The sequence below is a fragment of the Megalobrama amblycephala genome, linkage group LG9 (genome assembly GCF_018812025.1).
Source record: "Megalobrama amblycephala isolate DHTTF-2021 linkage group LG9, ASM1881202v1, whole genome shotgun sequence".
NCBI classification, from domain to species: domain Eukaryota; kingdom Metazoa; phylum Chordata; class Actinopteri; order Cypriniformes; family Xenocyprididae; genus Megalobrama; species Megalobrama amblycephala.
The window spans coordinates 36827886-36852631 of record NC_063052.1 but is presented as its reverse complement, the minus strand read 5'-3'; the positions used below and the strand labels follow the sequence as shown (position 1 = coordinate 36852631).

General features: G+C 36.4%; 1 protein-coding gene across 2 annotated transcripts; it reads right to left on the bottom strand.

Annotated features, from left to right (window-relative positions):
• Positions 1–5: 5 nt before the first annotated feature.
• Positions 6–24746, bottom strand: hsf1 (heat shock transcription factor 1). Of its 2 annotated transcripts, XM_048203614.1 has the most exons (14): positions 24307–24746; positions 22186–22294; positions 21603–21739; positions 18207–18331; positions 14014–14089; positions 13662–13723; positions 12865–12952; positions 12640–12773; positions 9075–9308; positions 6890–6967; positions 6140–6245; positions 4893–4943; positions 3496–3562; positions 6–2601 (listed from the first exon to the last, which is right to left on the bottom strand). In XM_048203614.1, the coding sequence occupies exons 1-14, from the start codon at positions 24430–24432 to the stop codon at positions 2405–2407; spliced, it is 1590 nt and encodes a 529-aa protein (XP_048059571.1). In that variant the 5' UTR covers positions 24433–24746; the 3' UTR covers positions 6–2404. The 2 variants fall into 2 exon arrangements, with proteins under 2 accessions (XP_048059571.1, XP_048059572.1); XM_048203615.1 differs by lacking the exon at positions 6890–6967.

Genomic DNA, 24746 nt, shown 5'->3' with positions numbered 1-24746 from the left:
CCAAATACTTTCAAAAACATTTTATTTGAAACATACCAATACACAAAGTGTTGTTCACATGCGTAATAAAATAATTTATGCCTAATATTAATGTCTCTCTGGCTATGACAGTCATCCAATGACTAAAAATTATGAGAATCACCAACAAATGACATCCCAGTTCCTCTACTGCGCTGACCATCCAAAAATAAACAAGTGTTCAACGATAGAAGTCTATAGGGCATAGCATGTGTACAAATCACACCAAAAAATACTATTTTAAATCTGTAGTTTTGGTTTCCAATTTACACAGGTGAATCTCACAAAACAGTCTGGGTAACATTTCTATGGAAGCTTGTTTCTACCACTAAAAAAACTTTAAAAAAAAAAAAAAGTAATTGTGACACTTTATCTCAGAATTCTGGCTTTTTTTCTCACAATTGAGAGTTTACATCTCGTAATTCTGACTTTTTTCCTCACAATTGAGAGTTTACATCTCGTAATTCTGACTTTTTTCCTCACAATTGAGAGTTTACATCTCGTAATTCTGACTTTTTTTCCTCACAATTTGGAGTTTTTAATCAGACAATTGTCACTTTTCTCAGAATTGCGAGATATAAACTTGCAATTGCTTCTTATAAAGTCAGAATTACGATATAAACTTGGAATTCTCACTTTAACATGGAATTTTGAGTTATAAAGTCAGAATTGATGGATAATGCAATTATACATAACATGCAATTGTGAGTTTATTTCTCACAATTCTGACTATAACTCCTAATTGTGAGTGTATATCGCAATTATGAGAGAAAAAGTCAGAACTGCAAGATATAAACTCAATTACAAGAAAAAAAAAAGTATGAATTGCGCGAGAAAAAGTTGCAATTACCGTTTTTTTTATTTTATTTCTTGGCGTAAACAAGCTTCCATAAATTTCACCCAAAATCACAAGAAAATATATATTTAATTTGATAGTTTAATTTATATTTTGCTTAAATAAAATAAAGCTTATTTTTTCTAAGGACCATTAACGGTTTAAATGATAAAGTACACTTAAAAGTGTACATCATATGCCAGTGTTTGTCATTTTAAAAATAATTGCATTAAATGGAATTGTAAGTGATTTGTTACTTTTTGGAATGAATGAGAAAATGAGCTTAATTGTCATTAAAAAAATAACTTCATAATGCAAAAACTATGTATTTTCTTTTAGATTTTGAGGTGAAATAAGCCCAGACAAGATCTTCACAAGATTCTCCTATTATATTCTCTACTTCCTTTAGCAAAGCAAACAAAATAGAGATTAAAAGAAAGCAGTGTGTGTTGCTGTCAAAGCTGGTTAAGAGTTGAATTATTGCACAAATTCTTCAAATCAGATACCGACCCAGGTAATAGACATGTTATCAATGCAAAAAATGACCTGTCATTATATAATACACCTATCGTGTAATTCAGTCCTATTGAATGTGTTTGAAACGTATCGGTTTCGTCAGAACAAACACATTATCAATACAGAATCCAAACTATTTATATATTCAAACATACGCCCTATATACAGCATCATTGGCTGTCTTATTAGAACTTCTCATCTCATTAAAATCTCTTCCGACACTAAATCTGCACCTTTAACTGGCATAGTCATAATACATACCCATCGTCGCTAACCAAGATCAGACGTTATATGATGAGCAACAGCTATGGTTTTGAAAGCAGTTGGTGGGATGCTGGACAAGTTTACATAACATTCATGTTTGATGCTTGTATGTCTGATAGATCGCCCTCATTTTCTGGCTACAGAAGTGACATTTCTTAATATTTATGTACATATATTTTTTGTTGTTTCAACCTCAATATCCACGAGATGAAAAAAAGCAAAGAAAATCTCCTGGAAATTGAAAATTTGGCGTACTTTGCGGGATGAGACCCGGACATCGAATACATCAATCTGGGGTCACTAGATCAAACGATGACAAGCGTTCCACCAGAAAAGCAGGAAACTACATGTATAACGAGTTCTTGGAAGTTTCGCAGCGGTGACAGACTGCAAGAGAGTCGCTTAGTAAAGATCTCCGTGTATTGTTGCAATCTGGACGAGTAAAAGAAGGAAGCATGGTCGATACATTATACGTAGCACTACACATTTAGTTTGAGGTTCTCTCGCTGCCGGAATAACAAGGAAACTACCGAGCCAACAAATGAAACCTTATTTTGATGTTTCGACTATGACGGAAGGAATACTGAATTTTCTCTATTGCTTTTAGAGATTTTTTTTTTCCCCAGGCTAAAAGTGAAGGGAAATACCAGAGTAATATTCAGATGGCTAGCCCTGACGTGTTAAATAAAAGACCAAAAATAAAATAAAATGCAGAGAATCAAATTTAAAAAACCCACACAGACATAAATCCCTTTATAAAAGCATCTCTCTCTATGATAGTTTGGGGTCTTCGGGTACGGGGGACTGGAAGTTCAGAAGGGAGATGGTCGGGTCTTCGGCTGGTTCTGAGCCGAAATACGAGTCGTCCTCCAGCTCCAGGAGGATGGGCAGGTCGGTGCCGCAGGTCTCAGTGGCGACGGGGTCGGGAAGAATCACGGGCTGAGCCGTGTACTGGACCAGCTGCTTGCCTGAAAGGACATTTTCACAATTTCATTTGGTCATGCTAGTGGCACAAAAATTACACCACAAAATAACTGTCTTTTTGTTTAAAGGGGTCATGACATGGATTTTTTAATTAGTTTACATGTTCCTTGAAGTTCGTTTATAATGTAATTGTAATTATTTGCGACTCTCATTTTGCATTCTGACCCTCTTTCTGAAATGATCCATCCAACAATGGCGTTTGCCAATCGTAACAGTGGTCATTTACTGGCAAGCCTTAAAAAGGGCTCAACGCCAAGGATTTTTTCCACAGGAAACAGCATCACCGCTCACTCGCTATTGCACATGATTAAGTGTTTTGAAAACATTATCTGTATAAAAGTTGTTTACATACAAAGCATTATGATTATTTACTCATGATTTGTTAAGCAGCAGTTGTCAGATCCAAAACAGTCGGCTGCTTCATCTGCCAACAAAAGTTACTCCATTACACTGTTCCTCATTTAAAAAAAAACAAACAAATTTGCAGTCAAATGCTCTGAACAAACATATAATCCTCTGACGCCACTTGTTTCTGATGCTGGGTTCCTTCTGAAGCTCCAGTATACGCACATCTGTATACTGTATCCAGTGTAGACAGCGTCAGTGATTATAATGGATTCTCATCCGGTGTAGGCAAATGTCAGACATTAAGTGAATGACTGCCAGTGGGCGGGGCAGTCATATGCAAATATGTTTGCCTGTGTAATGTCACAGGTCACCCAATATCAAAATGAGCCGTTTATGGAGCTTGATTAAATAAAAGCTCTGTTGGTTTAAGCTATGAAACTTTCAGCATGTTTTGCAAGACCTGTTATATATCAGATCAAGGCAAATTTGATATCTCATGACCCCTTTAAAACACAATACATCCAGAATACCTGAATTTTCAGTGTCCGCACTAGATTCGGGCTCTTTCACTGGTTCAGGTGACAGAAGATCCTGGATCTGTATAGAGACCGCAGATACACGATTAAAAGATTCGCAATATTCAGATTTCTGCAGATGAAATGTTAAAGGTGCCCAAGAATGCTTTTTCACAAGATGTAATATAAGTCTAAGGTGTCTCCTGAATGTGTCTGTGAAGTTTCAGCTCAAAATACCCCATAGATTTTTTTTAATTAATTTTTTTAACTGCCTATTTTGGGGCATCATTAACTATACCCTGATTTTGGCAGCGCCGCCCCTTTAAATCGCCTTCTTCCTGCCACATGAGCTGTCGACTATATTACAGCGCATTTACAAAGTTCACACAGCTAATATAACCCTCAAATGGATCTTTACAAGATGTTCGTCATGCATGCTGTATGCATGCTTCGAATTATGTGAGCAAAGTATTTATTTTGATGTATAGGTTTGATTCTGTATGAGTTTGAGGCTATGCTCTGTGGCTAACGGCTAATGCTACACTGTTGGAGAGATTTATAAAGAATGAAGTTGGGTTTATGAATTATACAGACTGCACATGTTTAAAAATGAAAATAGCGACGGCTCTAGTCTCCATGGGATACAGTAAGAAATGATGGTAACTTTAACCACATTTAACAGTACATTAACAACATGCTAACGAAACATTTAGAAAGACAATGTACAAATATCACTAAAAATATCAAGCTATCATGGATCATGTCAGTTATTATTGCTCCATCTGCCATTTTTCGCTGTTGTTCTTGCTGGCTTAACCTTATCTGTGCACAGATCCAGACGTTAATACTGCCTTTCCTTGTCTAATGCCTTGAACATGAGCTGGCATATATGCAAATATTGGGGTCATACATATTAATGATCCCGACTGTTACGTAACAGTCGGTGTCATGTTGAGATCCGCATGTTTTCTGGAAGTCTTTTAAACAAATGAGATTTACATAAGAAGGAGGAAGCAATGGGGTTTGAAACTCAATGTATGTCTTTTCCATGTACTGAACTCTTGTTATTCAACTATGCCGAGGTAAATTCAAATTTTGATTCTAGGGCACCTTTAACCAAAGATAAGCAGGGTTGGTAGTTTTTTAAAGAAAAGTCTTTCTAGGGACTTCAGAAGCAAATTAACATATGGTATGTTATGCTCAATGTACAATGCATATATTTTTTTCTAAAGTGAAAGTAAACTGCACGGAAAGACATGAACCCTGGAGCAATCTGCAGTTCTAGCTATCTGATATACATCTACTGTTTGAACCCACAGCAAATATTTTCTGTTAAACAGATCAGACGAGTTTGGTTAAAATCTTTACATTCTGTAAGCCCCTACACACACACACACAAAATTCAAACATACACTAGCCAGGCTGTCCAGATCCACATCAGAAGAGGATGATGAAGTGAAAATCTGTGAAACACAACAAACTGTGTTTAAGAACAACATCAAGAATGCAGTGCTGACATACAGTAATATGTAGCTCATAAAAATTAATTGGTGTATATACACCAATCAGGCATAACATTATGACCACCTTCCTAATATTGTGTTGGTCCCCCTTTTGCTGCCAACAGCCCTGACCCGTCGAGGCATGGACTCCTCTAGACCCCTGAAGGTGTGCTGTGGTATCTGACACCAAGATGTTAGCAGCAGATCCTTTAAGTCCTGTAAGTTGTGAGGTGGAGCCTCCATGGATCGGACTTGTTTGTTCAGCACATCCCACAGATGCTCGATTGGATTGAGATCTGGGAATTTGGAGGCCAAGTCAACACCTCAAACTCACTGTTGTGCTCCTCAAACCATTCCTGGACCATTTTTGCTTTGTGTCAGGGTGAATTATCCTGTGTACATGGCCTGCAACAATGCCTATGTAGGTGGTACGTGTCAAAGTAACATCCACATGGATGGCAGGACCCAAGGTTTCCCAGCAGAACATTGCCCAAAGCATCACACTGCCTCCGCCGGCTTGCCTTCTTCCCATAGTGCATCCTGGTGCCATGTGTTCCCCAGGTAAGCGATGCACATGCACCCGGCCATCCACGTGATGTAAAAGAAAACATGATTCATCAGATCAGATCACCTTCTTCCATTGCTCAGTTCTGATGCTCACGTGTCCACTGTTGGCGCTTTCGGTGGTGGACAGGGGTCAGCATGACTGGTCTGCAGCTATGCTGCCCCATACGCAACAAACTGCGATGCAGATCGGACCACACGGACCAGCCTTCGCTCCCCACGTGCATCAATGAGCCTTGGCCGCCCGTGATCCTGTCGCCGGTTCACCACTGTTCCTTCCTTGGACCACTTTTGATAGATATTGACCACTGCAGACCAGGAACACCCCACAAGAGCTGCAGTTTTGGAGATGCTCTGACCCAGTCATACACTTGCCCATTTTTCCTGCTTCTAACACATCAACTTTGAGGATAAAATGTTCACTTGCTGCCTAATATATCCACCCACTAACAGGAGCCGTGATGAAGAGATAATCAGTTACTCACTTCACCTGTCAGTGCTCATGATGTTATGCCCGATTGGTGTATATATATAAATCTAACTGACCCCACACTTCTAGATAGTTCTTAAAATTATATTCAAACAATATTTACATCAAAGAGAGGTGAGGTGTCAAAGTTAATGGTCTGAGCATTGAGGATCTGCTGAAGGTTCTCTAATCCATAGTCAATGGTCTCTAGATGATCACTTAGTTCTGTCCTGAAAGAAAGAGGAAAGAAAATCATCTTTCAAATGATGCACACAAAAAAACAATCTCATTTAATGTTTACTTTTAAAAAAGCAGCCGATAAAAATCAGCAATTTCATTTCAGCAATAACAGGAAGCATTTGAACACACTCCTATGAGAACGGGAGAGAGGCCAGTCCCCAGAAAGATCAAAACTGTGATGATGATGATGATGTCATAGAGAGAGGCAGGACTGCTGACCTCATCACATTAGTATCCAATCAGAGGTAGGAGGGGAACAGGGGTCAAAGGGTGATCAATGGGAGCACAAAACATGCGTCTACGTTCAAATGCCATGCCACACTCCACACTTTTGTCCCGCTAAACATAATAAATAGTGAGATCATGCCGTTACGCTTCTCAAATTAAGCTCAGGAGCCCTTGAACACCCTATTTACGCTCTCTACGACCTCCAACACTCCTGAGCCCACCAACCGACCAATCAGCATTCAGAGATTCTCAGGTATACCGGGGCAGAAATTAGCAAATGTTTATGGCAACCAGAGCTCTGATAGCACAGAGAGACTGGGAATACAAGCTAAGTGCGGTTAGCGTCTATCTGATCAAGCACAGAGTCAGGCGTTCTGGGGACGGCTCGGCCGACAGTAATGCTGACCCGGGAGGAGGCCTGAGGTGGAGAGCTGAGGTGGAGAAGCTGGAGAAAAGGCGAGAGATCTCAGACATCTGAGGATAACTGAAAAGACAGAAGAACAACATGGTACTGGAGACAGCAGGGGGCGCTACACACATCAACGGACCTCTGCCACAGTCAAAAATGGGGCCGTTTTAGGTGGAGCGGGAACTAGAGCCAATATAGGCGGAGATGAATTACAGACCGTTCTGAATTGGGTTTTTATGAGTCCAGGTGTTGTGAAGCCACCAGACATTGCCGAATGGTTATACAGGTTGGCTAAGGTTGTAAAACTGCATTATTAAAAATATTTCCTCAATGAAAATCTGTTATGTTCTTGGACAAAGCTCAAATTCTTTTGAAAAAAAAATAATAAGCCCTAGTCTTAGATCTTCAAGCCAATCTGTGTGAAGGAGAAACACCAGTACCAATAAAATTGCCAAAACCATATTAGTCCTAATTTTCAAATAATGACTTGACAATTACACTGATTACATTAGATTTGTACAGTGACTTGAAGCAAATCAAATTCAGTTCATGTGAAGCCGTATGAACCTCTTAGGTTTAGACTTCAAGGGAACCCAATTGAAGTTCAGCTTAATAGCATCATTTTGGCATTTCGTTCATGCTAGATTGTACTTTCACGTTATGGATTTCATTCATCTGCAAAACAACAATCAAGTACACATTAGCTTGCACTTGAATTACTTATAAAATAAATAAGGGCCAAATTCTGTGCCATAAGATGAATTGACATTTAAAAATGCACTGGCTCACATGAATATCTGGAAAAGTATTAGTATTAGTCACTATGCCAGTCTGCCAGACTAAACAGAGCAGCCAAATGCCACAAATAAGTCCAGCTGAACAGTTAGTTAAGAGCAAAGGGTCTGCAGGACCCTTTAAAAAAAGCAGCCGCTCATTAGTTTTTCAACTTTTCTGATTTTGCCCATTTAAATATACATTTTTGATGTGGAAAGGGAGAGTTTACCTAGAAGTGAAAAGTCTGTCATTAAATACTCACCCATGTCATTTAAAGCAGCCATTTTTTTTATTATTATTTTTTTTTAACACAAGGCCGAAAGCACGGGATGCCCTTTTCCATACAATGAAAGTGGATGAGCACAGTTTTCAAGGCCCAAAAATGACAAAAAACGTCATAAAATGTCATAAAGTAGGCCATACAATTAATTCAATATATTCTAGGCTAAATCTTTTGGAGCCATTTTTCCGTGAGAACAGACCAATAATTGTATTTTTTATACAAAACCTTGCCTTCGGTTTCAGTTTCACATGTTCAAACCTGCTGTTTGAGATAAATGTGAAATTTTTGTTTGCAAACAGTCAGAAATGCTACACACTCGACACTGTAGAAGAATGAAGAGAAGAAGAAACTGCCAACAAACATTTGATTCTCACATATATTATGAACGTGCCAGAAAAAGTGATCACCATCAGGGTTGTCAAAAGTACCGACTTTGGTACCAATTTTAAAAATGTGACAATACCAGCATTTTCCCCTAGCATTCTGAGCAGATTCTTAAACACCTCTGATTGGCCAATGTGTTCATGTGATTGGCTACAAATGATAAACGCTTCAAAAACATGTTGTAAATAGACATCTTTGCGCTTATACAGATACACACGGGAACATTTGAAAGCAGGTGTCTCAGCGGATCCCTCATATATCCTCTGTGAAACAGATTCACTGATAGACGCCTGCTTTCAAATATTCCTGTGTGTATCTAAATGCTCGATAAAGAGTCACAGATGTCTATTTACAACATGTTTTTGCCACAGACATATCTGTTGAGTGTGTGAACACAACGGCCAATCAGAGGTGTTTACGAATCCGCTCAACAGCGCTCAAAATGCTAGTGGGAAATGCTGGTATCGTCACATTTTTAAAATTTCAACTTGGTACCGAAGTCTACTTTTGACAACACTAGTCACATCCACTTTTATTTTATTGAAGACAGCAACTTGTGCGCCACAGAAAATGGAATCTAGCAACATGATGGTGAGTGAATGATGACAGAACTTTCATTTTTGAGTGTTAAATCCCAGCTGAAGCCATCATAGGATCACACTAAGAAAGCCAACTCTATAAGCTCTATAAACTTAAACTGAGCAGAGAGGCAGTAGATGTAGACCTGTTGATAAAACTCACTTGTCCAAGCAGGCCACGCTCAAACACCTCTGCTCGTTGGGAGGCGGGGTCGGGGCGCTGACGGGCTCGTTCTCCTGAAGGATGGAGTTGATGAAGGTTGTGGGGGAAAGGGGCGTGTCCGTAGGTACACCCAATCCCGCCCCCACTTCCACTTCAACAGGACACACCTCCTCCACCTCAGGACTGTGGACGGGGCTAGACGGCTCCTCCTTGATGTGGACCAATGGGCTTGTTCTGTGATGGGAAAAAAAAGATAATTTGTTATAAATAACAGCAATAAGACTTTCGAAACCTTAGTACATTTTCATGAATTTCTTTCATTTAATCCATAGAAACATACTCTGATGAGGTTAAGTAATCGTAACAGATTATATACACACAGTGGGTACGGAAAGTATTCAGAACCCCTTAAATTTTTAACTCTTTGTTATATTGCAGCCATTTGCTAAAATCATTTACGTTCATTTTTTTTCCCTCAATGTACACACAGCACCCCATATTGACAGAAAAACACAGAATTGTTGACATTTTTGCAGATTTATTAAAAAAGAAAAACTGAAATATCACATGGTCCTAAGTATTCAGACCCTTTGCTGTGACACTCATATGTGACCTGATCCAGCAAAATGAGTCACAGTGACCCAAATTTCAAAATTGAGATGTTGGTATCAATGGAAAGATGAGACAATAAGCTTTAAAATGATATCCTAGTCAAAGTCATAACCTGAATGGTTTTAAAGATATGCCCATTTGAATTATGGTCGTCTGCCCTCTTTTTCCAATTGAAAACCTGAGAAAATCACTTTTAAAAGTTTTTTGCCCCTTTTTTGTTGATATCTTTCAAAATCCATTGCATTTAAAGGGATAAACTATTTATTTTACAGCTTAATTTGACCAAAGACATTTTTTATATATAAATGCTATTAAACCAGGCTGAAGCTCAAATTATTTTAAAGTATTTATTTGAATTAACCCTTTAAGACCTGAAGGCTTTTTTTTTTTTTATTTCTGAGCGACACACACAAAAGTAAAGACTCATAACTCCAAAACTGTAGCAAGGAGAGTCAAAAGGTAGGTATCATTTGATAGAAAATATTTTAAATTTTAAGAAAATATAAATTACATTACATTTGGACATTTTCTTGCTGAGAAACAGCTGATAAATACAAAAAAAAAAAAAATGATATTATATATATATATATATATATATATATATATATATATATATATATATATATATATATTATTTTTTTTAATAATTTCTTTTTTTTTTATTTGACATGGAATAACTCAGGAACACAATAAGATCGCTAAAAAAATTTTTTTTGATAATACTCTCCTATATGTAAGCTGCATCTATTTCAAATTTCATGGTGATAGCTTAAAGTATAATTTGAAAAATTGTTGTTCATTTTTTCCGCAGCCAGGTGGCGCCAACGGGCGGTAAACTCCGGTTTAGAGGAGCTTCTCAGCACTCGTTAGGAGTTTTTGAAAATGGTTAGATGCATTAAAAAGATGAGATTCTAAGCTTTAAAATGATATCTATTTTGTGTTATTCCACGTTGGAAAACGAACATGGATGGGTCCAGGATCATTGGATACACACTGCATCCCGGAGAGATGAGAGACATGTTTTTAGCCAAGTATGTTAAATCATTCCGTGAGTAATATCTTGTGATCAACGCAATATATTATGTTGTGATTATAATTGTGAGAATCTGCTTTAAATAATGATCATTTTTTATGATCTGTGCATTTTTGATGAAGTTATGAGCACGTGAAATATACATACTTTTATTCAGTTAGCGGCTGTGCTATTTTTGTTGTAAACGCATATTACTCAGACTCATTAGAGGGTGAAAACAATGCAACAGAAGCATGTTGGAGGCTTTATATGAAAGTTTAAAGTCTCTGGTTTTGTAGGCAAAAAGAATTTTTGTGCTACCTATATGGATTCAATTTTTATTGGCTTTTAAAGAGAGACACGCAAATGGGAGCGCCGACGAGGGGAGTTGAGAAGTTCATTTCCAGCGAATTTAGTAAAACCTTGTCAAATTTAATAGCCATTTAAATACCTTTACTCAATTATCTGGACTACGAAACTTTGGGAGATTATTTTTGAAAGTCTGTTCTTTGAAATTAGCTTAAAAAAAAAAATCTATTTTTTCCATTGTTTTTCCACATTATCGGCCCATATCTTAAAATAGAACGTTGCGACTTCCGACTCATTTCGCCAGAGCGGGTCACATATATTTAACTCAGGTGCTGTCCATTTCTTCTTTGAGATGGTTCTACACCTTCATTTGAGTCCAGCTGTGTTTGATTATACTGATTGGACTTGATTAGGAAAGCCACACACCTGTCTATATAAGACCTTACAGCTCACAGTACATGTCAGAGCAAATGAGAATCATGAGGTCAAAGGAACTGCCTGGGCAAGGTTACAAAAAAATTCTGCACTGTATTTAAAACTTAGATATAGAGGCAAAAAAGGGTCATTTAATATTATAGTTTGCATAAAGAAAAGGTCTATTTAAGGTCCATTCAGATTTTATGGATTGTGACATTATTTTTGAACATTTTAATGGCCCTAATTTCCATTAGTCACAACATTTAGATGTCTGCATCAATAGAGATTTACAAAAGTGATTTTATATACATAGAAAGCACATTAAACGCAAGTAAAATGTCTACTTTTAAGGTTTCAAATAAGTTTTGGGAGAATAAAATGTCAAAATGTGGGTGAAATAATGTTCCATTGTCATTCAGTGTAACACTTATATTTGTGTAAAAATTGAAATGACATACTTATTCTGACCTGTACGTATTTAAATATATAAAAGAATAAGTGAGCACACTATTATTTTATTGCTGACAAATGGGCAAAACCTAGGATAGTTTAAAAATGTAAAATTACAAGTAATTAGCATTTGGGGTAAAAGTAATTAGTCTTTAATATGGCATAAATGGATTTTTTTGTTGTAAATATCACTGACAAGATTGTTACGCTGAATGACATTTTAGTGGGTGTCTTCTGTAAATCATGGTAAAAATTTATATTTAATTTTTGCTCAGAAAAAAAACCAAACAAATTAAACAGGACCTATTCTGATGTATTGAAAAACAAAAACAACAACAACAACCCAAAGCTGCATTAGACTTATTGTTTTAAAGCTTGAAAACCCATTTATATATAAATGGGTGTGTGTGTGTGTGTGTGTGTGTGTGTGTGTGTGTGTGTGTGTGTGTGTGTGTGTGTGTGTGTGTGTGTGTGTGTGTGTGTGTGTGTGTGTGTGTGTGTGTGTGTGTGTATATATATATATATATATATATATATATATATATATATATATATATATATATATATATATATATATATATATATATATATATATATATATATATATATATATATATATATATATATATATATATATATATATATATATATACACACACACACACACACACACACACTTGACAATATATCTAATATTTCTTATATCAATCTTGACAAGTTTTGCGAGATTAACTCATTGCCCCTTTAAGAGGATGTGAAACTTGCCTATCTTCAATCCACTCCTCCGTGGCCACAGGGTTGGACTGCGCCAGTTCAGTGATGTCAGAGATGATTGGCCCCGTCTTCACAGGCGATTCTGAGGTGTAGACACCCGTTCCTGTGAAAGCTGTGCTGGAGGGCTGCACACAAGAAAATACATTAAACTTAACAAATCTGGTAATCATTGGTGAATTCAGCTCTCGGTTTGAGACAGAAGCATGCAGTACTCACAGAGATGGCAGGAGACGACTCCAGTGAGTACTGCCGAGAGTATTTGGGCATAGAGTGAGTGGAGCTGCCATCGTTCAACATCAGGGGCCTGTGACCAAACAGAACGAAAGAAAGAAAGAAAGAAAGAGAGAAAAATCCCCCCAAAAAATAAAAACGCAAGAGAAAAGGGGTGAATACACCAAAAAAGACAACAATCAGTTTACAACACTTCACATATTGCAATACTACAGTTAAAGAGGACCTATTATGCCCTTTTTAAAAGTCTTGATTTTGTTTTTGGTCTCTACTAGAAGAGTTTACACATATTTGCAGCTCCTCTCTTGAAGCCCCTCCTTAAGAAAAGCACAGTGTGCTCCGATTGGTCGGCTGGACCAGTGCGTTGTGATTGGTCAACCAATTCACATATACCTTGGAAATGTCCCGCCCCTTACCATAACCTTAAGTTCCAACACATTAACTCAACCAGATCCTGCCCCTTTATTTAGCCTATGCCTTGGGCAGGAACTATTTAAATTAGGAATATTGTGACATGTTCATTCCCGGACGAAATCTCAAGACTACAATGGAGACGTTTCAGGGACCTCGGAAACAGCGCGCGCCGATATAGAGATTAATTACCTTTGGAGTGACTTTGTGCTTTGGAACATTGCAGACCTTTTTAATGTTCAAACAGCAACATTACACACTAAAGAAGGTTGAAAATGTAAAAAAAGCATAATAGGTCCTCTTTAAATAGGAAGACAGTGACAGATATAAATGTGGATCAGTCTGAGTATATTAATCTGAGGTTGACTTGCATCTTTCGTTTCACTCCCAGGACTCTGTTGGACCGCGCAAGTGTGATCAGGAACTGAATGAGCTGTGAAAACAAAGAAAGAATTACAACTTGAAATGTATTTAACTGAATTATTTTCATATTGTACATAAAACACTATAAGACACACAAATAGACTACAAAACTATTTAAAAAGAATCCAAGTCAATAAGAAATTAAAACGATTCATGACATTTCATGTTTTATTGCTAAAAGCTGTCTGTGTGGCTGGAATGAACTGCAAAAGCAGAAGGTTCAAGTACTTTATTGCAAAATACTTTTTGAGCAACAAAGGTATGTGTCACTGAAAGCAGGAAAAGTTAACCCGAGTTTACCTTATTGACGACTTTCTGCTGTTGAGCGTGTTTCTGTCTGAGAGTGGCAACTTCCCTCCAGAGCGCCTCGTTCTCACTGCGGCACAGAGACAGACGACATTTAACAAAAGTTTTACGTTTAAAATGTGACATTTCTCATTCATGTTATGTTGTTTCAATCACAACGAACAAGACATATACGGCACTAATCTTTGTAACTGTCACTGACGGCTCTCTGGGGCTGGTGTGTTTTTCAGGGTGATTGAGTAAGGCTTGCTTCTCTTAAACTCTGAGTCTGCTCCCCTGACACTGATAAAATGCCATTTTAAGTGTGCGCTCACGAGTCCAATATGGCCACAGACACGCGGCCTGAACACAGACCAGCACAGAGGAACAAAAGCACAGGCCAATACTGTACATCACACCAGTGTAAACGGAAAATTAACACAACAATGCCAGAGAACTCCTATGAAAAAAGGTACATTTTTTGATTTTTTTTAAAAGACAAAAGCTAAAAATAAAAATCTAAGGTCTATGTATGGTCCTTCCATCAGCACAGCTGCGTCACCTAAAAACTTTACCCATATATATATATATATATATATATATATATATATATATATATATAGTTTGTTGGTTTATAATTTAGCATCATGCCAGATACCATGGCTATATTCATGGCAAACAATAAGTGAAAAATAGAAAAAGTAAATCAAAAAAAAAAAAAAAAAATTAAAGTTTGATAAAAAATTAAATAAATAAAACTGGCCTCACTTCATCCAATAACAGTTATTGCACAAATTATAAATTATAAAAGAATAGTGCAAATAGAAATATACATATACACATGATAAAAGCTAAATATATATGTATACATATGATTCAACATTTCATGATATAATACATCTATAAAAGATATTATTATAAACAAATTAAACAATGCATATAATTCATTAAGTAAATTATACATTTTAAAAATATAAAAAAGTAGATATATTATGTAAATGGTACAATATATAAAAAGCAGTTTGAGTGTAAAAAAAAAATTTTGAAGCAAAAAAAAAAAGTCTTTCTACTTCAAAATTTCACATTCAATTCAATGTGTTGCTTTTAGTTTTTCTATTCATTTGTGAAATTTAAGAGCAATTCATAAGTGAAAATAGTTCCAGAGTAAATCCAAATTTGTCTGTGTAAAATATCAGGAAATTCTGACTTATGAACATCAGGAGCAGATGATGTCAGTCATCGGAAGTCCGAGGACTCCCTGCAGACGGGTCTCTTATCGAGTGAGAGCTGGAGATTATAAGAGGACTCAGCTGCGATATAACCCAGCGCTGCTCGTCTGTAAAACAGCAGCGTGCAGGAAGAAGATCTTTAAGAGTCCCCTCCTCCGATCATGTGTCCTGCCCCCCCGCTCACCCCTCAGCAGATGGGACGGGGGTTTATAGGGGCAGGTGTGGATTCCTGTAAGCGGGAGGATTAGACCTCTCTCCATTTACTCAGACACAAAATGGAGGCAATTTCCTTCAAAACCTCCTTCATGCCAAAACAGATTTTCAAAAATCATACAGAAATCCAAATAAAAATACAGCTTAAAAACAGGGCTGTTAGAAAAAAAAAAAAAAAAAAAAAAAAAGATAAAAACCTAACCCTAATCGTGATTAGCTGTACATTTTTAAATTCTGAAATCAGTGAATTTACCAATAAACACATTATGAATGCTATATTTCACTGTTTGATGATATTTCACAATGAACTTTAATAATAACAACTTGATTTATGAATAGAGCTGCACGATTAATCATTACGTGATCATATTCCTAAATGACAATGATTCGTCTGTGTCTATTAAACCTTTGACAAAATTACTCCAGAAAATTAAAATGCTGCGATCCAGAGAAAGCTGTTGTCATGTATAAGTATGAAACAGCTTCACAAACAGTCTTTTCAACCACAGTATTTTTAACTTATTTTAGTATTACAAAAATTCATATCACAGAAGTACTGGGATAAAAGTTTATAGTTCAGATATAAACACTGATGTCTACAGAAGCGATCAGAATCATCTTTCAAAAGTAACTTGATGCTTTAAATAAAGACTATCAATTACATCGTTACACCAGTAGATGGCGAAAAAAATGGATGTCATTTGTCAAAAGTGAAGTCCTTATGATTCATTCAAGAGATCTGTTTAAAAACGCTGATTCATCCAGTAATGAAAAGTGTAGTCTTTATGAGTCATTGAATCATTCAATCAGTAATTAATTCAAATTAATTAAGTATTTTTAAATAGACTGCAGCAATTAACATTTTCTCAATATTTTTATTCAGAATTGTGCAGCTTTATAAATAAATTAGCCTTTACAAATTGGGTTTATCTATTATTTTTCTAATAAACATGAGTTTAGTTATTAGAAAAGGACACCTATGCTAATGTATAAACTGTTAAATAAATTTAACAGCATTAAGTACACTAAATATGCCGTGTTAAACACAAGCTCTGTTTACAACATCTGTGCCATGTTGTCGATTACCCCAAAATAATCACGATTATTATTATAGTTAACTAAAACCATAAAAACAATCATCATTACTTGAAATAAATGTTAATTGAATTAAAATAAAATATAAAAAGTAAGGCAACATTTCTCATTATTTAGTTTAACTTGATGTATTAAAATAACTAAAACTAAAATAAAAACTACACTTATTAAAAAAAAATTGCTAAATATTTAAAATTAAAATATAAAAATAAAAACAAATTAAAAAAACAAAAACAAATATAGCATATTCATACTATTGTAAAAGTAAAAAAATGCATCTAAATAAGTTATGAACTTACTATGGAAGCCTATGTGGCATATCTACACAAATACAATACACAGAAAATATTATTTTAAATAAATATAAAAAATAAACAAGTCATTTAATTATTTTAAAATATTATTTTCCTTTAAATTACTGTAATTTTACATGTTAACATCTTCAGCAGCCGTACATTCATTGACACATTTTTTGATACATAAACAATAAGGTCCTGGAACATGAGATTGACTGAAGTGAATTTATTGAATTTTTTTAAGACATCTGTCGGATTTCAGAAATAAATTCAGTAACAAATTCAAGGACCCATTGCAGGGTGTGACGCTTTCATGCTGACCTCATCAGCAACATTCAGCTTGTGTGTAACAGCTGACCACACAAACACCTGACCAAAACCCTAGGGCCCCGTCCAGCTGTGAGTGCGGAAAGGGACAAAATGCCTTTGGACAAGCTCAGAGCAGCTGCCGAGCCACGTCACGCTGGCCTAAGGATGCCCGTCCGTTTTAGAGCGATGACTAACAGGGTTGAAAAGGTGAAGCATTAATGAGCGGTCACAAACCCGGCAGAGATTAACCCTCATTCACGTCTTAAGAGTTACACATTGAAGAGCTATTGATATCAACCCGGCGTAACACTGGATAAGCACTAACCACATGACCGCCAACAAGCCAACTGTTACATCAGTCAAACTTTTCCCAGTAGGTTTAGGAACTTCGTTAAAGTCAGTTACTCAACAGTCACTAAACTAAACTAGAACAGAAAGAGGAAGAGGAAATCATACATTTTGGCCAAACCTACTCAACCTGTTAAAAGTTTGGAATAATTTAGATTTAAAAAAAAAAATAAAAAAATTCTCTCATGCTCATCAAGGCTTCATTTATTTGATGAAAAATACAATAAAAAAAAGTAGTATTGTTTTCTATGTGAATATATAGTCAAATGTAATTTATTCCTGTGATCAAAGCTGAATTTTCAGCATCATTACTCCGGTCTTCAGTGTCACATGATCCTTCAGAAATCATTCTAATATGCTGATTTGCTGCTCAAGAAACACTTCTGATTATTATCAATGTTGAAAACAGTTGTGCTGCTTCATATTTTTGCGGAAACTGTTCTTTAGTGAATAGAAAGTTCAAAAGAACAGCATTTATTTGAAATAGAATCTTTTGTAACATTATAAATGCTTTTACTGTCACTTTTGATCAATTTAATGCATCGATTTCTTTCAAATAGATCAGAATATATCATTTGTATTAATATTTCACATTCTTACGGTTTTCACTGTATATATGATCAAATAAATGGAGCCTTGATAAGCAGAAGAGACTCTTTCAAAAACCCTTAATTATTCCAAACTTTTGACCGTTGCGTGTACATGCAGCGTGACTTACTGTTTGAGGGTGCTGATCTTGGAGTCCATCGACTCCTGCTTGCCCTTCATGAGCTGGACATCTGTGATCATTTTAGACACGTCATCAGTGTTGAACTTGAGGTCCTCGTGTTTAATATTCGACACCTGCAGATGGACACAATGAAAATGTCAAAGATGGAGATATGAACTGAAGGGGTGAGATGAGTCTGTCGTGACTCATTTCTGAACCCTCACGTAGTGGAAAGAATGTGCTAACGGTTTGATTTCGGCCTTGAGCTGGACATTTGGACAGAGCGGGGTTAGGAAAGACAATAAATTGGGAGGGTTGGAAAGTGGCGGCGATCGAGCATCAGAGTGACGCCAGATTAAGTGCCCCAGAACCTCAGGCCTCTAATCCACACGTCTCCAGCTGGCTTCCTCTCAGACCTGCTGATTATCGCAATCTGTCACCGAGCCAACGGGAAAGAGGGACACCGAAGAAACCCGGCAGAGCACATGGAAACCATCGCAGACAAAAAATGGTTTTACTTGATCTGGATACCCATCACCAGATTCTGGACACTGAGAACTGGACATATCCAAACCGCAGATTTCCGAACAGAATTTGAGTTTTTCTTAAATGGTTTGGTAATCTCTGCTTTCCATTTCCAAATTAGCACAGAAGACGCAAAAAATATCTGCAGACTACAATTTACAAAACCAAATTTTATGAAACAAAAATGAATTAAACACATCTAAACTTGATATAATGGCTTATTCTATATATCTATATCTATCTATAGTAATGGTATATATACATATACAGTATCTATAGTAAATAGGCCATATAGTTAGTACAAGCTATACAGTGACTATATAATCTACAGCTTATTATTTACATATTTTTCAAAATTTTAAATGGCAAGGACCCTGAAAAAAAAAAAAAAACAATGGAAATGCAAAGGCAGCTACATACAGTGGTGGTCAGAATTATTGGCACCCTTGGTAAATATGATCAAAGATGACTGTAAAAATAAATCTGCATTGTTTATCCTTTTGATCTTTAATTCATAAAATGAGTAAAAATCTAACCTTCCACTGAAGGAAAAGAATTGAAAGTGGGGGGAAAAAAATCACATTATGAAATAAATGTTTTTCTCCAAAACATGTTGGCCACAATTATTGGCATCCCTAGAATTTTTTATGAGTAAAATATCTCTGAAGTATATTCCCAGTCATATTTACATTTTTTTAGCACACCAGGGTGATCATAAACATGAAATTGTCCAGCCATGACTTCCTGTTCCACAGGAGTATAAACATGAGGAAACACAAAGGCCAAATTCCCTTAATCATTCATCACAATGAGTAAAACCAAAGAATATAGTTCTGATGTGTAGCAAATGATTGTTGAGCTTCTCAATATAGAAAGTGGCTGTAAGAAAATAGCTAAAGCATTGAAAATCCCCATTTCCACCATCAGGGCAATAATTAAGAAGTTCAAATTAACTAAAGATGTTACAAATCTGCCTGGAAGAGGACGAGTGTCTAAATCGTCCTAATGCGTGGTGAGGAGGAAAGTTTGAGTGGCCAAAGACTCTCCAAGGATCACAGCTGGAGAATTGCAGAGATTAGTTGAGTCTTGAGTCTCAGAAAGCCTAAAAAAATGATCAAACAGCACCTACATCCCCACAAGATGTTCAGGAGGTTTTCAAGAAAGATTTCAAGGTTTTCTCTGCTCTCATCCAGAAACAATCTCCAGTATATTAAGTTGTCAGACAAGACTGTAACTTCAAATGGGACCGGCTTCTATGGTCAGATGAAACTAAAAAAAGAGCTTCTTGGCAGCAAACCCACCAGATGGTTTTGGTGCACACATGGATAAAAAGTACCCCATGCCCACGGTTAAATATGCTGCTGGATCTTTAATGTTGTGGGCCTATTTTTCTGCTGGAGGTCCTGGACATCTTGTTCAGATATATCGTATCATGGATTCTACCAAATATCAACATATAAAAAATCAAAATCTGACCACTTCTGCTAGAAATCCTATTATGAGCCATGGTTGGATCTTCCATCAGGACAATGATCCAAAACAAACATCAAAACCAAAACAAAAATGTGTCACTGAGCACAAAATGAAGCTTCTGCCATGGCCATCCCAGTCCCCTGACCTGAACCCTAGAAAATGAGTGGAGTGAACTGAAGAGAAGAAGCACCAACATGGAGCTGGAATCTGAAGGATCTGGAGAGATTCTGCATGAAGGAATGGTCTCTGATCTCTTGTCAGGTGTTCTCAAAACTCAACAGACATTATAGAAGAAGACTCAGAGCTGTTATCTTGGCAAAAGGAGGTTGCAAAAACTATTGAATAAAAGGGTGCCGATAATTGTGGCCAACGTTCTTTTCCTTCAGTGAAAGGTTAGATTTTTGCTAAGTTTATGAATTAAAGATCAAAAGGATAAACAATGCAGATTTATTTTTACAGCCATCTTTGATCATATTTACCAAGGGTGCCAATAATTCTGACCACCACTGTAGTTTTAGGTGCAAAGACATATTTATACAGTATCAGAAATGTGTTATGATGATTTAAATATATAGTCTATATTGTGATATTATAAAGACAACTATATGCAGATTTGTGTTTTAGTTCTGACTGTTACAAGCTAGGGTTGTCAACAGAATACAATAAACTGACTTATGAGTAATCCAATTATTTCTGACCAGTATTTAGAAAGAAGAATGAGAAGAATAGGATCAAATTTGGTAAATATGAAAAAAATATTGCACATAATGTATAAAGATAACATGTTAAATTTGACAGGTGTCAAAAACATTTAAAATATTTTGAAAAATAATTTTGGACCCTAGTTTGAAAACCTTGTCAAAAGATCATATTTATTAAAAAACAGAAAAAGACAAATATATCAGTCAAATCAATCAAGTGTACAAGAAAGAAAGAAAGAAAGCCTTCACTACCAGCTACACATCTACATTACAAACTACACGTAATGTTGGAAAGCCTTGCTAGAGTCCAGTAAAAAAAAGTTTATTTATAATCCCACTTTATGAAGTTTTTCCCTGCGGGAGAATATAATTCTGTTAAATTCTCATTTATAAGTGAAACGATGCAGGTTTCAAAGCCAAACACGAGCAGCAGGGAATCCCCTAAAAACCCAGATCAACTGAGACCGCATTACTGGTCTGACATCATAACAGTGTCCTAAATGAACTTCGGCCTGACTGTAAGCTGCTTTGGATCAAAAAAGCCCCTCCGAAATACCAACTAATTATAAAAACCTTGAGCCCATTCAAAACTCAAGGTCACCCCGTATCTCACAAACGCGCCGCTCAAATATTCTCATAATGAAGAGGTTCACATGTTTCAGCAAGAGTAGATTTCCCTGAATAAATAAGATGAGTTTCTACTTACCGTTGTTACCTTCCTCTTGATATTCTCCAGCAGATTCTCCTGTCCGCGGACGAAATACGGATGCTGGAATTCTGTGTCGTCTTTCTCCGGTTTTACCAGCCCACCCTGCTCGATGTGGACAACTTTCCGAAAACCATCTACAAGACAGACATTAACGTGTTATAAGCACAAATTCTGTCACGTAAAATGCTTTCTGCTTCCAAATGAATGAGATATACAGAGAATAAAACAGCTAAAATGTGTCTTTGAGCGTCTTGAAAAGTTCTCTATGAATAAAACATATTATACATAATAATACAAATCTCTAAACTGCTAAATGTGGACAATTAGACACATGCATTGTATAATAAATTGACTTGACTTTGAAAACCTTCCACATTGACTGCACAGAAAGATTAAGAGTGTTTATATTAACCTAAACATTTATTTAAACATTTAGGACAAATTATTATGCATAAAATATCTTACATATTGTCTATGGTGCAATGTATAATGACATCAATCTGATTAGGTCTATTACGTCGTCAAAATGTACAAATGATTAAACTGATTTATTTTGTTGTCGGGCTGCTCATATACTTACACATATTGAGCTGGCGAACAAAACTGGCCATGTTATTGTGCTTAAAGTATTTCGGCAGAACCTCTTTGGAAAACCGTCCCTGGTCGAACACATGGAAGCTGGTGCCATTCTGAAAATACATCAGAAATTATTAGAGGGGACCTATTATGACCCTTTTTACAAGATGCAATATGTCTCAGATGTCCCCAAAATGTGTCTGTGAAATTTCAGGTCAAAATACCCCACAGATCATTTATGATACCATGTTGTATATGCCCATTTTTGAGTGGAAGGGAAAACATGCTGTTTTTGTGCATGTATCTTTAAATGTAAATGAGCTGCTGCTCCCCACCCCCTTTCCAGAAGAGGGCGGAGCCTGTACAACTCGTGCCTCGGCTACTCTGCCAAAAACTAACAAAACATCTGTTTGGTTTTGATTTTCATCTCTACCGCGGCCACACTCACGTAACATTGCAGTTCATGAAAGTTAATTATTTCATTTTAAAGCCATAACAGCTTAAATTTCTGCTATATATAGTTTTCGGAGTGCACACATCCGAAGCACGTGCACAGAAAGCTGGCTGTCAGACAACACATCCTGTGAGTATTAAACTAAGTTCTCTAACATGTCTCATTGCACTTAAACTGTCAAATGCACACAAGGTTAGGGCTGGACGATTAATTAAAAAGTAATCGAAACTGAAATTCAGAACCTCTAACCGACATAATTTTCCCCATTTGGTTATTTCATTTTTTTTAAATCCTATTAATACTTCCCACTTAAAAACATACAACCGGAGCAGAAAGTGGTTTTCAGCGCTGTCCTGTGATTTATCACTAAAGTAGCTTAGAAACTCAACTTATTATAGCATATATTTTTCTACTTTTGAAGTAACTATTTACAACCCACAGCTTGACAATTAATAGAGAGACGGTATGACTAATTGACACACGCAGTCACTCGTACTGGTACTGTACTAATTTATCTTGATCTGATTTACAACGAGCAGAAATCTGTAAGAAATGTTACGAACCATAGATTAAATAACTGCTGATAGTGAGCTGATATGTCAGAGCACTGTTTCAATAGGAAAAAAATACCCCACCTTTAATAGTCAAGCAAATTTACAGTACAAACCATGTAAGTGAACTATGAGGGCAAAAAAAACACAGAAACAAAATAATCGTTCATTAATCGTAATCGAGGTAAAATGTTCAATTAATCGAGGTTTTGATTTTAGGTCATAATCGTCCAGCCCTACACAAGGTTATGTCAAAAACACACAAAGTTCACATAAACAGTGGGTTGTGTCTTTGAATGTAAATGTCAGGGAAAGAAATTGCATATGTATATTATATCTGTGACAACGGCAGTGTAATATTCAGTACCTACTGCTGTATATGCTGTTAATATGAACCAAACAAAAGAAAAACAGAAAATATCTCACTGCTCTTGATTAAAGAACCTTAGGAATACATTTCTTACTTGAATGCTGCTGTTAAATGCTTTGACGAGGAGATAAACATGGTGGACTGTGTACAGCTGTTTATGATTTGTATTATAAAATGGATTATAAAAAAAAAAAAAAAAAAGAGGGGGTGGGTTTTTTACCATTATAGGTTGGTTGTTTACACACACTGTGGACACATGTCTGTGTTCAAACACCTTATAAAACTGAATTTTGCATAATAGGTCCTCTTTAAAACACTAAGGGTTTAGTGAACAAACATATCAATGACAGATCTACAAGAGGTCTGAGATTAAAACTGTGATCTACAGATAGTCTGTCCTGTCAGTCTGCCTGAAGAAACAAAAGAACCAGGCAAATCCACTTACAATACTCCAGATTTAGACATGACACAAATGCAATTAATTCAATACTTCACATCTAATAATAAGAGTTTATTTTGTGTCTAATCTGGATCATGACTACTGAATCTAAACTACAAGACTGTCTCAGGCCCCTTTAAACCAAGTATCAGCAGGGCCACTTATAAATAGAAAGCAAAACCACAGTAAATTAAGGATTATTTTAGGACGTACTGGATTAGGCCTAAATTTGCTCATTACAAATGAATATAACTATAATCCAGATATGTAAACCTCACTCAAACCATCTGAAACCCAAAACTAGAACTCACAGGGCTCCAGCAGATTAACGGGTCTGTGTCCGGATCCTCCACCAGCGTCCAGAGTTTGGTCAGAAACGCAGGTACATTGTTACCCGAGACTATCACCCCTCCGGGTCCCACACTGTGATACTCCATCACAGATAGTTTAGTGATTATTTCTGACGACGATTAAACCTCTGTAATGAGTCACTGACGAAGAGCAGAGTAAACTAAAAGTGTTGCTGTACGAACACAGATAGCGCTCTACAAATACACGAATTTGATTCTCTTTCTCCCTCGGAGTGTCCGGATCCCGTTTAAAGAGCGATATTTAAGATAATTTTATCTGAATATGTGTTTATGATGATTCAGAAGCAGTGGAAATTTCCATTAAATCCACATCGCGACGAACTGCGTAGAAAACAAGCAGAGCTGAGGAGCGTCGCTTTCTGATGACGCAATCGCGACGT

Excerpts from the sequence above, each read along its gene's own strand:
- hsf1 (XM_048203614.1), bottom strand. The coding sequence starts at position 24,432 with ATGGAGTATCACAGTGTGGGACCCGGAGGGGTGATAGTCTCGGGTAAC. Across the intron at positions 18,332-21,602 it reads TCAAGAGGAAGGTAACAACG|GTGTCGAATATTAAACACGA; the intron begins GTAAGTAGAAAC and ends GTCCATCTGCAG. Across the intron at positions 2,602-3,495 it reads TGCGGACACTGAAAATTCAG|GCAAGCAGCTGGTCCAGTAC; the intron begins GTATTCTGGATG and ends ATGTCCTTTCAG.